A 13,168-nucleotide genomic window follows, 5' to 3' on the forward strand; every position below is an offset into this window, starting at 1 on the left:
AGTTTAGAGATGTCCCTGGTGGAACTAAGTCTCTACTCGTAATCTAGGTGTGAGGTTCAATGATTGAGCCATGTTGGGAACGGTTGTCGCGAGTGCCCCCTTATCCAACTTTGGCCGGTTGGGTGAGTCGCATGGTCCTTGCGTCGTGTGGGTAAAGTAGTACACCCTTGCAAGGTTATAACCAATTCGAATTGCCGCGCTCTCGGTTATGAGCACGCTCTTTAACCCATGAACTCCTCATAGATTATCGTTTATGATGAGAATGGTTCATGTTACAGCTTTGAACAGTTATAGTTTATATTACTCTCTTAATCAACTAAAATGGTTTGGGGTTGGGCAAGATTAATTAATTCTGCTAGGTGATAGTGTAGAGAGCTAGTGCTTATGCAATAATTACTTAACCTTAAAGCTTTTACTTGAGCCATTGCATGATCCTTGTATACGTAACCGCGTAAGTCTTGCGAGTACCTTTTGTACTCAGGTTGCTTTCTAGACCTAGTTGCAGGTGAGCCCGAAGTGGTGTTCGGCCATTTCTACCCCGCTGATCCAAACGCGGGGGAAGAGTAGGTCGTGGTGGCTGTAATGACGTTCTTGAGCAAGGCGTCATTACTTTAGTAAGTCCTTATCGTAATCGAGCTTCGCGAGAGCATGTAAATGCAATAAACTTTATGTTTCTGTTTAATATGACTTTCGTGAGCCCAAGGCTTGTATGTGAAGTTTGAAACCCACCTATATTGAACTTGTAATATTAAGTGTGTAAAACTGCTCTTTGTGAATTATTGGCGATGTATTCGAATGTAAACGGTATGTGCATATGCTGATCCTGGGCGTATGTTGGAGCACATACCGGGACTACCGGATTTGATATTATTTTGGATGAATGACGTGTCGGTTATTCGTGTCTCTAGATGTGGGATAACACGTGTCACGCTCTCCGGCAAGCACGTGTTAACTCTCATCTGGTTGATAATGACCGGCGGTTCGTTTAAAATAGTATTAAATTGGGCGGTTCTCACAGCGGCGACACGCGACGACGAGCACGAGCAGCAACCGCCGAATCAGGGGAGAGGGAGTAAGACGAAACGACGGCTTGTCCCTTGTCCGACGGTGGTAGGGTAACTCGGGCCTTGTTTCCCTCGTGCTATGAACAGTAGCGCGAGAATCTTTCATGCATGGAGGTCTAAACGAAATCTATTTGCAAAACCTTTTCACATATAGGTGTAACTTTATGCGACGAATCTAATGAGCCAAAAAAATCTTCGTTTGGCTACAGTGATGCTACAGTACTATCGTCTAATCGTGCGGTCAAAAGCTTCATTAGATTCGTCTTGCGAAGTAGCGGATGGGTTGTGAAATTAGTTTTGCAAACTGACTTCATTTAATACTAGTAATTATTGGTCAAAGTTCCCTAGCACAATTTGTGCTAGGGAACAGGGTTCACAATTTCGTTTTCACTGTAGCGAATTTCGTTTTTTTGACCAAAGTTTGACTTTCATACTTTTGAATTTGAAACCGAAATCACAAACTTTCCGGACCGAAATTCGTATCCCGGTGTTCACCGAAAACGAAAAAAATCACCGAAATTTCGATCTTTCCGACCGAAAAGGTGAACCCCGCTACTGCTAGGGAACCAAACAGGGCATCAAAGGTTCTCGTATTGTAGCGCAGCTGGTCGGTGGGGCCGCAGGTAAACCAAACGCTAGACAATCAAGGTCCCCGTTTAGATAGATACATGGACTAAACTAAAGATGTAAAATTCAATCAATTATTACAAATGATTAAATATATGAACTCAAATGCAGGTCAAAATTTAGTTTCACCTTAACTAAGGTTTTCTATTAGTCCTTCAAATTCATCTAATTTGAATTAAACCAACCAATAAATGTGAAAAAGACTAAACTACCCTTATTAGGGACATGCAACACAACAACAGCATGATGCAAGGACAAAAGAAAATATTTCTATATTGGTTCCACCTAAAGTTTAGACTATTGGTCCAAATATGAATGGATTAAATTTAGTCACCAAGTCTCTCCGTTCCAAAATACAAGTTATTCGGTTAAAAAAATACAAGTTATTTTAGAAATTCTAGGACAAATTAACAAGAAGTTCCAAAATACAAGAAGTTCAAAAAAAATAATTGAATTGCTTGTAATTCGTATTCCTTCTTGTTAGTCTTAGTTTAGGGACACGTTAAAAGTTAATTAGGTTTTTTAAATCATGCACGTCTACGCTAGTATTAGTAATGTATGGAACATAGACCATAGCAACTCAATGGCGTATATGCTAGTAATTAATTAAAATACTGTGAAAATCTACCTGACACACATATTCCTAAAGGAAGGTGGAATAAAATTAAGTAAACATATCATTTATATAGAATGAATTTCTTGTACTGAAATATTACACTACATTTATACCTCGTACATGGCTAGGATAAAGTGACACGTGCTGTATATATAATAGAGAAGTATAACGTGGTGTGATATAGCCTGCATTCATATTAAAAATACTTATGATTATAATTTTGCATCATATATATGAAACTACATTTTTATGGCAAGGATTCTTACGGGTTTTTAATTTTTATAAACTCTATAAAACTCTACAAAGGCCGGAATAATGTTATTTTGAGTTTTCAAATGGAGAATCATTGAATATTAGCAACCATTGATGTCAATAAGCTCTTCCAAAAACTATGTCTCGATTCTTGTAGGCCATGCCGATCAACGAAAAATGTAGCAACCATTGGCTTAGATGCCTCCACCCGAAAAAAGAAATGGCTTAGATGCCTCCACCAGCAAAAAGAGAAGGAAAAAAATGGCTTAGATGCCTATGAACAGCCATAATAAAGTCCAAAACGAGCAAAACTGAACGTTAAGAGGCTATCAAGTGACTCAAGCTTGTTACCTGTGGCCAAGTGGGCCTATAAAGTAATCCTGCTTAACTAAATTACATATGAATCATTTCAATCCATCCAACTTTCCAAACAGATCACGACTTAAACAACTTAAAGAACACACCACGTGTCCATGACACAACTTAAAGCACACAGCATAAAGGTCCAAATAAGGCACTGAGATGATCACAGGGAGTAGTACTCATGGATGTCAGTATAGAACCTAGTGTCATCACAGGTCACTTTGCTCAAATCAGGGCGGGAGGACTCATCAGGGGACGATGGGGGCGAGCAGTAGTCCTGCCAGTAGTCGTCTCCATATGAACCATCATCCATCTCCCCCTCAGCACACAGATCCATATTCTCCTCTTCGGAAAGACTGTGCAAAATGTTGCTGTAGTCTTTACCCTCATACTCTCCGATGACATGAAGATCAGGGCAGTGAACCTTATTCGGCTGTCCAGGTAACCAGACGTGTTTGAGCTTTGCGCATCGAGCTCGGAGTTCATTGCCGATACGGAGATTGGAGCACCTGGAGATGTCGAGGCACTCGAGGTGGGGGCAGCCCTCGAGGATAGCGTATAGCCCTTTGTTTGTCAGGCCGTTGTCTGCCATCTGAAGAAGTCGGAGCTCATGCAAGCTCTCTGCAATGGCGAAGGCATCCTCATTTTTCCTCGCCTCCCAAGCTTCGAATGATTCCTCCTCAGATTCCTCGTCTTCGTCACTGTAACCAAATTGCTGGCGACATTCCTCCTCAATCTCACGCCTGATCTGATCAGAATCATACCACTCCTCGACATGGATTCTTAGAAGCTTCAGCTTGGGGCGCACATTGCCAACATCTCTGTAAAAATCTGCTGGCCGTTTATGATATGAGCACTCTATCTCCTCCAGAAGCAGACATTTATCTGCCACATTAACCAATGACACATCCGAAATATATAAGCATGCAATGAGTCGAATGCTCTTCAAAGACTTGGCCCTGCATGGATAATCATAAAAAGGGAAAAGGGAATTAAATGGGCAATACCAAATACCTGGAGAGTTAACCCAACGCCAAAACATTATATCAGATCATGATTATACGAAGTTAACAAATTTGTGGCCTGCTCTTAATCAGGTTATATAAATAATCAAACTGGTCAAGCCAAAGTCCAATGCAATAGGGGGGAATCAATAAGCAACTGATGTTAGCAGGTCCGAGACAAATGTTCAACCGGTGGCTGAATTGGACAAATATAACAGAAGTCATGCAAGAAACCACATTATAATTATGGTTGAAATGCAGTTGGGTGACGGTGACATACGGGAGATTCATATTCATCTATACTTAATAGGCGTGTCCATGATCGAAACTGGTACAATTATTAAGTGGAGTTAAATACTGGAAGTAACACATCATTAAAAATCTGATGATCCGGCAAAGTTTAAATTCTTAAAGCCCCCAAACTAGCTAGTTCCAATGCAAGAACTGAAATTTAGCATGGCAAGAACAATACCTGCTGGCAATGTAATCCAAGAGGTCACTAGTAACAAACCGCTGGGCCCAGAATGACTCCATCTGTCCATTAGAGCGGTCTATAGCCACTTTTGCCATGGCACACATGGTACCTACGCTCTTTAAGAAGACAATTTTGTGGCGTGTCATGTCCACGAAACGCCAAAGTTCTGGTGCCTTCGCAGCTGCCAACCATGAGCGGCACACAAGACCTGCGCCCATCAGGATCTCAATGGCCCCAAGCTTCTTGAAGATTGAGGTGAGAGGGTCGAGTGGGAGCTCAGACCAATCCCTCATAGTTGCCTCTGGCAAGGGGCTTGGATCTAGATCCATTGTGCAAAAAGGTACCTAAGAATGTTCATATATTATGAGTGAAAATCTCATGAAGTTGATACCTAGCATGATACGATATACAAAATCTCATGAAGTTCTAGAGACAGTTTAGATCAACACTAGATTGAAATATCAAAGCCACCCTAGATAGCACTATGTTTGCAATAATCTATTACAGTAGACTGTTCCATCCTACATATTTTTTTAGACAAAGGAATGAGTTTCTGCCTTTAAAATCAACTAATGCATATGGCCAATTCCATCCAACAGACGAACACATATGCCTCGTTTTTCTTTCATTTTTCAACACAAAATCGGATAACTTACTGAGACAAAAAATTAGGGGGCATTGAATAATTTATACTGGAACAAGCCCAAATTTTCAAGTAAATTATGATGCTTGATCTTTATATATAAAAAAAACTGTTACCCTGCAAAGAACACGTACGTGTGGTGGCTGTTGCAGAGAAAACAAGAGAGGGGGAACGATTGCAACGCAAGGAATTGAACGTAAAGTTTATATCGAACTGGGATCCAAATTAAAGAACAGAACTTTCTGTAGCAAAAATATTCAGAATCCTCTCCTAAAAGTCTGAGACAAGAACAAGTGAACAACGATGAACTGAACCGGTACTAGAGGGTTTACTCGGTTGGGACGGAAGGAAGGGAAAACAAATACTAAGCGACATTACGGGGGAATGGATACAAACTCGATCCCTCGTTCAATCCGATCATCGATGAGGAATTCAACATTTTCATCCCATCGAATCGGCGCCTAGCCCTAACGCGAGGGGGAGTTAAGATCTTGGCGCTGAATGAAAAGGACGACACGTTTAGCTAGCTACGGGAGATCGTTCAGTTCTCGTTACCTTCGCCGGCTGCGGCGGCGGCGGCGGTGGCGGCGACTGTGACGGCGACGGCCGAGGTTCCTGGGCAACTTCGCCGGCCAAGGGTTGGCAGCGGCGCTTAAATGGCACAGTGGAGGTAGAGGAGTCGGAGACGGTTTGCTTCTGATTTTTGTCGAGTACTCCATGGGCCTTAGCCGCCATCTGTATTTCTATTGTATTCCTAAGAAAACCCAAGAAAAGAGAAATGTTTTCTGAAATTTTTACAATATTGATTGATATATTTTAGAAAAAAAATCCACTCTCAAATATTATCAAATTTGTTTTGAATATGAATCGTTCAGACACTGTCAAACCTATATAAGTCTTCCGTTCATCAAGTTTAATGCACGTCTTCAGTTCATCGAGTTTAATGCGCTTAAATTTTTTTTTGAAGAAAAACTTAGGCAACGCTTGGACACCAAGCAGTTTTGAAGCGTTGGGAAATTTATAAACAAAATTTTTATTATGGAGAGCTACTAGATGTTTGAATGTGATAAACCTTATTGGATTTAAAAACATGTCTTTTAGGAGTTGTATAAACTCCACTCGAGGCCTTTCTTTCCTTCTAAACCATGCTTTTACACACCTCTAAATTTTAAAACTGATTTTTTTAGTTGAGGCTTCTATAGTCGTACTGAGCTAACCAAAGCTAGTCATCAATCTTATCAGTGTTGGGAATAGTCCCACCCAATACTGGTCTCATCTTGCTTGTAGAGAGTAGAGTAGCACAATATATAAGTGTGAGGGAATGCTCACCCATTGAACTAGTCTTGGGGGCTCCTATCTAGCTTCTGAAAGATAGATAAGCCATTTATTTTTGAAGTCCACTTTGACTCAATTATTTGCTGCAAATATATTCAACATTTTGATAAGATTAACTCAACATTTTATTAAATATGTTTAACATTTGTCTTTCAAAATGTTGGAACTATAAAGACAAAATATTAAAATTGGAAACATAAAATATTGAAAATACTAAATAAAACTGTTGCAAATTTCTTATCCGGCGAGGCGTTTCTCCTACAACGGCGGCGGCGCCGCGTCACGCACCCGCATCAGCCCGCCGCAGCCCGCAGCAGCAGCTTGCAGCAGCCCCACGCGGCAGCACGCAGCAGCACCCACCAGCAGCCCGCAGTAGCAAGTAGCGGGGGCCACGCAGTAGCGCGCATTAGCCAGCAGCCGCGGCCGCGCAGCAGCGCGCGGCGGCGAGCAGCAGCAGCTCGCATTGCACGGCGGGCAGGCGGATGTGCGGGCTCGGCGGCGGCAACTGCGCGTGATGAGGAAGGGGGCAAAGAAGGAAGAAGGAAGAAGGTTAGGGTTGAGAAGATCCAATAGATGAGATAGTTTGTACGAATCTCAAACACTGGAAGATGGGGAAGAAAAAATCTTCCAGAAGATATATAGGCAGCGGCGGATGCAAAGGGGGGGCTGGGGGGCTCCAGCCCCCCTAAAACAAATAATTACACTCAAAATATTGTAGCAAAAACATTAATTCACCATTAAAAATCCATCTCAATCCCTAACTCCATTGATTCAGCTCTCCCTTGACCCCAATCCTACCTCCGCCACTGTATATAGGATTTCTGCTTTTGGGGGGGGGGGTGGCCCAAGTATCACTTTGTTGTTGCTCTTTGTATTGGGTCAGTTTGTGTGAAGCAGCCCAGAATGATTTGGGAGCCGGTACACTTTATGTGCATGTGTGGTGTGATCGAAGCCGGACCCTCTCACAACGAGCTAGGAGTTCATTATCGATGTCAACACGGTAGCATTCTTCAGAGAGACAGAGCTCGTGCAAGCTTTCGGCAATGGCACAGCCTTATTCTGCATGGCTTTCCAAGCCTCATCCATCAAGGCTCCTCATATGCATCCTCATCATTTTGAGGATTTTTCATGGCTATCTCACGAATCATCTGATCAGAATCAAACCACTGCATATGGATCCTTAGACACATCAGCTGCGGGCGCACACTGCCAACATATCTGAAAAGTTCTGCTGGCATTTTATGATGTGACTGTGATCACTGTATTCCCTCTAAAAGTGGGCATTAAGCTGCGAACCCAGCGAGTCGAATGCCCTTCAACAAACTAGTCCTGCAAAGCCCAAAAATGCTTAGGAGATGAAATAAAATGGGCAATGTCATGTAAAAAATGGAATTACCCAAAACACATTTTCACCAAAATGGGCCGCCGCGGTCCCGCCACTTCGGCCGCGCGGAGCTCGTCGTTGGCCATGGTGGTGTCAGCGAGCTCGAGCCAAGGAAGGGGGAGGAGGAGCGCAGCAGCTGGCGGAGCGGAACCGAGGGGCGACGTGGAAGAGGAGAGAGAGAGGAGGGGGAATAAAGAAAAGAAAAAAATTATGTGGTGTGGGTCCCACTTGTGGTAGTTGGTATAGAGAGATGTGCAGTATGGATAGGTGCGGAAGAACGGGATATAGAGCAGAGAATTTTGATGATTAGGACATAATATTCCGTTTAGAGAGTGAATTTGGAGTACGACGAGTGCAGACAGCCTTAAACAATTTAAAGAACACACCACGTGTCCATGACACAATTTAAAGCACACAGCATAAAGGTCCAAACAAGGCACTGAGATGATCACAGGGAGTAGTACTCATGGATGTCAGTATAGAACCTAGTGTCATCACAGGTCACTTTGCTCAAATCAGGGCGGGAGGACTCATCAGGGGACGATGGGGGCGAGCAATAGTCCTGCCAGTAGTCGTCTCCGTATGAACCATCATCCATCTCCCCCTCAGCGCACAGATCCATATCCTCCTCTTCTGAAAGACGGCGCACAATGTTGCTGTAGTCTTTACCCTCATACTCTCCGATGACATGAAGATCAGGGCAGCTATAATCGTACTGAGCTAACCAAAGCTGATCATCAATCTTGTCAGTGTTGGAAATAGTCTCACCTTGCTTGTGGAGAGTAAAGTAGTACAACTTATAAATGTGAGGGGGTACTCACCCATTGGACTAGTCTTTGGGGGGTGGGGGACTCAAGTATCATTTTATTGTTCCTCTTCATATTGGGTCGGCTTGTGTGAAGCAGCCCAAAATGATCTGGGAGCCGGTACACTTTGTGTGTGTGGTGTGACCGAAGCCGCTAACAGTCTGCATCGCTTTACAAGCCTCCTCAGGCTCCTCATATGCATCCTCATCATTTTGAGGATTTTCCATGGCAATCTCCCGAATCATCTGATCAGAATCAAACCACTGCATATGGATTCAAACCACTGCATATGGATTCTTAGACACATCAGCTGCGGGCGCACACTGCCAACATATCTGGAAAGTTCTGCTGGCATTTTATGATGTGACTGTGATCACTGTATTCCCTCTAAAAGTGGGCATTAAGCTGCGAACCCAGCGAGTCAAATGCCCTTCAACAAACTGGTCCTGCAAAGCCCAAAAATGCTTAGGAGATGAAACAAAATGGGCAATGTCATGTAAAAAAATCGAATTACCCAAAACACAGCATGTAACTCATTTCCATCATTTTAATGTCCCCTAAGTGAATGTACTGTCCAGGAATCTCTTCATGGCACTGCAGACTTTTCTGCTATATTTCCCTTAGTTAAAAACCAACCAATATGATCGCTGGTCATCAAGCCTAAATCACAAGTGATTGAAGTTGCATACTGAAATTATGGCACAGCTGGAGATTAACTTAGCCTAATGTAGCACGGTTCCTTTGATAAACTGCAATAAACTAACAGAAACAATAGGTGTATATTCCTTCTTGTCCTGATGAATCCAAGTTCTTAGGATGATTTAGCATGGCAAGAAACAATACATGTTCACTATGTAATCCACGAGTTCACAAGTAACAAAACTCTGAGCCCAGAATAACTCCATGCGGCCCTCAGATCAATGTATAGCGGCTTTTGCCATGGCACACATTGTATCAAAACCCTTTTAGAAAAGGTGGCGCGTCATATTACATATCCACAAAACAAAGTTGCCAACCATGAGTGGCACACAAGACACAAGCCCTGCGCGTATTGGGACCTCAATGGTCTGATTTTCATGAAAATTGAGGAGAGCATCCAGTGGAAGCTATAGACGATACATCCATGTGGCTGATATTTTTCCATCATAAAGATAATATATCTAATGGCACACATGGCTCAGCAAGGAGTCAATTGCTCCATGCCATCACAAATATCTCTAGACCATACATGCGAGGATATCTTCCCATATCTTTGCTATGGCATAACTTCAGGTATTGTATTAGTTGGATACCTACATATAGAATACTCAACTGATATTCTATTCAGGTCAGATTGATTAGAGGCCTGAGTTTAAGAAACCCTTGCTCTTTAATCATGAATAGAAGGTCTCCCCTCTACGGTGAGATCATAGTCTTTGCCTTGTCCTCTATTTGACATGCAAATCCAGGAAGTGAAGACCAACCCATTGGTTTGGGTAACAAGACACACTTGATCTTGGCACAGTGAGAACGGAGTTTATCGTCGACATCCACATCACAGCATTTGGTGATGTCGAGGCATTCGAGGTGAGGGCAGCCCTTGATGATGGCATACACTCCTTCGTTGGACATGCATCTGCCTGCCATCTGAAGAAACCGCAGCTCGTGCAAGCTCTCTGCTATGGCAAAGGCCTCTTCATTTTTCATGTCCTCCCATGAATCGTCATATTCCCTATGTACCCCGCCTTCGTAAATGGATGGTAACGAAATTCTTAGACACTTCAGATTTGGGTGCACACTACCAATATGCCTGATAAGTTCAGGTAGCATTTTTTGGTAAGAGAACTCTATCTCCTCCAGAAGGGGGCATTTAGATGCAAACCTACCCAATTTGTGGGTCCAAAGAAACAAGCAATTAGTTAGTTGTATGCTCTTCAATGAATTGGCCCTGCAGAGTGAAGCACAAAAGGGGGCAGTTGATTAGTGGACTGAACAATATGATGCAACTGCAGATTAACCAAGTTGTAAGAATTGTAGATCACATAACTCAAAGTTTCTCCTAAAGCGAAGTCAGATTATTGTACTAGCCACTAATTAACATACCACACACTTTGCTCTGCATAAGGCATTTTCATGTCAATATTCCCATGAGTAATGTACCATCTATAAACCCTTCCATAGAACTGCAATTTTGGGGGCATTTTTCTATAAAAACTAACCAGTCGGGGCAATCCTGAGACCATGCAATTGTTGGTTGCATACTAAATGTGCAGTTGGTGGCTGAATTGGTCTTATCTAGCAAGATTCCTTCAAAACTACCAAAATATACTAACGGAAAAACAAAATGTGTTGAGACAGCTTGTAAGCAGCACATACACATACTAGGTGGTGCTAACGAGGAAAATAAGTAGTACCCGTTACACTAGAAAAGTATATGACTTTGTGGAGGCGGGGTGTGGACTTTTCTGATGAGCAAAGCATCAAGATATGAGGATACCGTATTACTGTTGGAAATCACTCCCTCACTTTCCTAGTTTTTTTTTATCACAAACACACTCTGGTGGCACAGCCATAAGAACACAGCATATAAGTATTTTGTTGACTCAGGCTGCAGTAGCCCTCGTTGTTTTCTCATGTATATATATCTGATATAGGGCCATAAACCTGCCCATGATATCCTCCTAATTAATGCAGTCACTGCCTCCTTTGATCTGTTCATTACTCTCCTTGACTATTTGCTGAAATGTAGCACTACTAGCAATGACAACTTTCTACTAACAAGATTAATGCTAACAAGTAACAATCACTGCATATATCTGCTTAAGACAAGTATCATATGACATTTTCCCCAAGTAGCAGCGAATAAGACACTTTTTTTATGAACATCCAGGTTAGTAAACGTACCATTCATAAACCTGCCCATAACAAAAAACTTTTTGTCAATTTTTTCCATGAAATCTACCAATTAGGAAAAGCCTGTGCCCATGCGATTTGTTGGTTGCATATTGAAACAATGTGCAATTTAGTGGCCAGCTTGGTCTGATATAGTATGATTCCTTCAGGAAATCACATAAACTTAGTAACGGTGCTGACAAATGTAAAGGAATTACGGGGAGTACCGTGAAAAAAATAGGTAATTAACATGTGGAGGCAACGTAAAGATTGTCCTGATAAGCATAATATTGACCTGAAGAAGGTATCGCATCACCGCATAAGTCTAACACAAAGTAACCAAGTAAAGAGACTAGTCACTAGGAGTAATGCTGCAGAAAAAAATCCTATACTCCCCGCAAGCTTAGAAAGTATTTCAAGTTCAAAGAACTGAAATTCAGCATGATAAGAACAATACCTGCTCACAATGTAATCCAAGAGTTCGCTTGTAACAAACATCTGAGCCCTGAATGACTCCATTCGTCCATCAGAGCGATCTATGGCCACTTTGGCCATTGCACACAAGGTCTCTGGCCCACCGTTCATTGAGAAAACCATCTGATGGTTTGTCATATCCACGAAGCGCCACAGTTCTGGTGATTTCACAGCCACCAACCAGGAGCGGCACACAAGGCCTGCGCCCATCAAGATCTCAATGGTCCCAAGCTTCATGAAAATTGTGGAAAGGGCATCAAGTGGAAGCTCAGACCAATCCCTAGCTGGGGACACAATCAAGGGGCTTGGCTCCACATCCATTGTGCAGAAAAACACCTAAGAATTAGTGATTATCAGTGAGGTTCTAACTTGCGTGAAGATTATGCACAAATGCGCATTCATTCGTGATAACATCAACGATAAAACCATTGAAGTTGTAGGACAAGAGACATTTCAGATCAAACTCTGTATTGGTATGTTGACATCACCACAGATAGTGCTGCATTTACGAGAGCTCGTGCCATCAACACAAGCTCTTTTGCAATACATACAGTTTAACAAGAAAGACCCGGGAACATGATCTACGCTGATGTAGCTTCAAATAATTGCAGAAATTTCGATGCTACGGCCCTCACTTTGCAAGTTAAAAACAAAAACTCCTATGCAATGTGCTTCAAGATCCATTGGAAAGAAAACATCCGCTGGCTGCTGCTGAGAAGGAAAATATATCTTTTGTGTAGAAAAAATGTAATTTCAGGCGGAAAAATACCAATGCAGTACAAGATTCACAGATGCACACATATTCATCCAAGAAAGAGATGTAGAAGCATAATTAGAAAACAAGCAACCACAAGGAAGCGACGATTCGCGTACGTAAGCGCGATCTTCCTAGCAGACGAACTGGCCTGGAACAAGGAACGAGAGCGCCTTTCTGCGGCCTGGACAAGACGGATTGAAGCCATCTCTTACCTTCGCCTGTAGCGGCGGCGGCGGCGGAGGCGGAGGCCCCAGGCAACGGAGTCGGAGCGAGGGTTCGATTGCAACTATTACCGTGGGCTAGTTGGGTCGGGCTGTACGATTCCTTATGGCCTAATGTTTGAGTGCTATATATACGGCCCAGTTTTCTTCCCTTTCGTTTTTTGTGTTTTTTTTTTCTTCTGAAAACATTTGTTTTTGGATATGAGACCGTAAAAGTTGTCATAAGAAAGGATCCTTTTAAAAAAGGTAAACCCAATGAAATTAGTTTCATATTAT

General features: G+C 42.5%; 2 protein-coding genes across 2 annotated transcripts; both read right to left on the reverse strand.

Annotated features, from left to right (window-relative positions):
• Positions 1-2,893: 2,893 nt before the first annotated feature.
• Positions 2,894-5,765, reverse strand: LOC120711678 (putative F-box/LRR-repeat protein 23). The gene is made up of 3 exons (XM_039997283.1): positions 5,600-5,765; positions 4,399-4,745; positions 2,894-3,881 (listed from the first exon to the last, which is right to left on the reverse strand). The coding sequence occupies exons 2-3, from the start codon at positions 4,728-4,730 to the stop codon at positions 3,086-3,088; spliced, it is 1,128 nt and encodes a 375-aa protein (XP_039853217.1). The 5' UTR covers positions 4,731-4,745; positions 5,600-5,765; the 3' UTR covers positions 2,894-3,085.
• A 2,367-nt stretch (positions 5,766-8,132) lies between these two features.
• On the reverse strand, positions 8,133-12,780 carry LOC120713215 (putative F-box/LRR-repeat protein 23). The gene is made up of 5 exons (XM_039999218.1): positions 11,898-12,780; positions 9,968-10,496; positions 8,983-9,015; positions 8,728-8,832; positions 8,133-8,559 (listed from the first exon to the last, which is right to left on the reverse strand). The coding sequence occupies exons 1-5, from the start codon at positions 12,233-12,235 to the stop codon at positions 8,212-8,214; spliced, it is 1,353 nt and encodes a 450-aa protein (XP_039855152.1). The 5' UTR covers positions 12,236-12,780; the 3' UTR covers positions 8,133-8,211.
• Positions 12,781-13,168: the final 388 nt, after the last annotated feature.

Source organism: Panicum virgatum, chromosome 6K (genome assembly GCF_016808335.1).
Source record: "Panicum virgatum strain AP13 chromosome 6K, P.virgatum_v5, whole genome shotgun sequence".
Classification (NCBI taxonomy): domain Eukaryota; kingdom Viridiplantae; phylum Streptophyta; class Magnoliopsida; order Poales; family Poaceae; genus Panicum; species Panicum virgatum.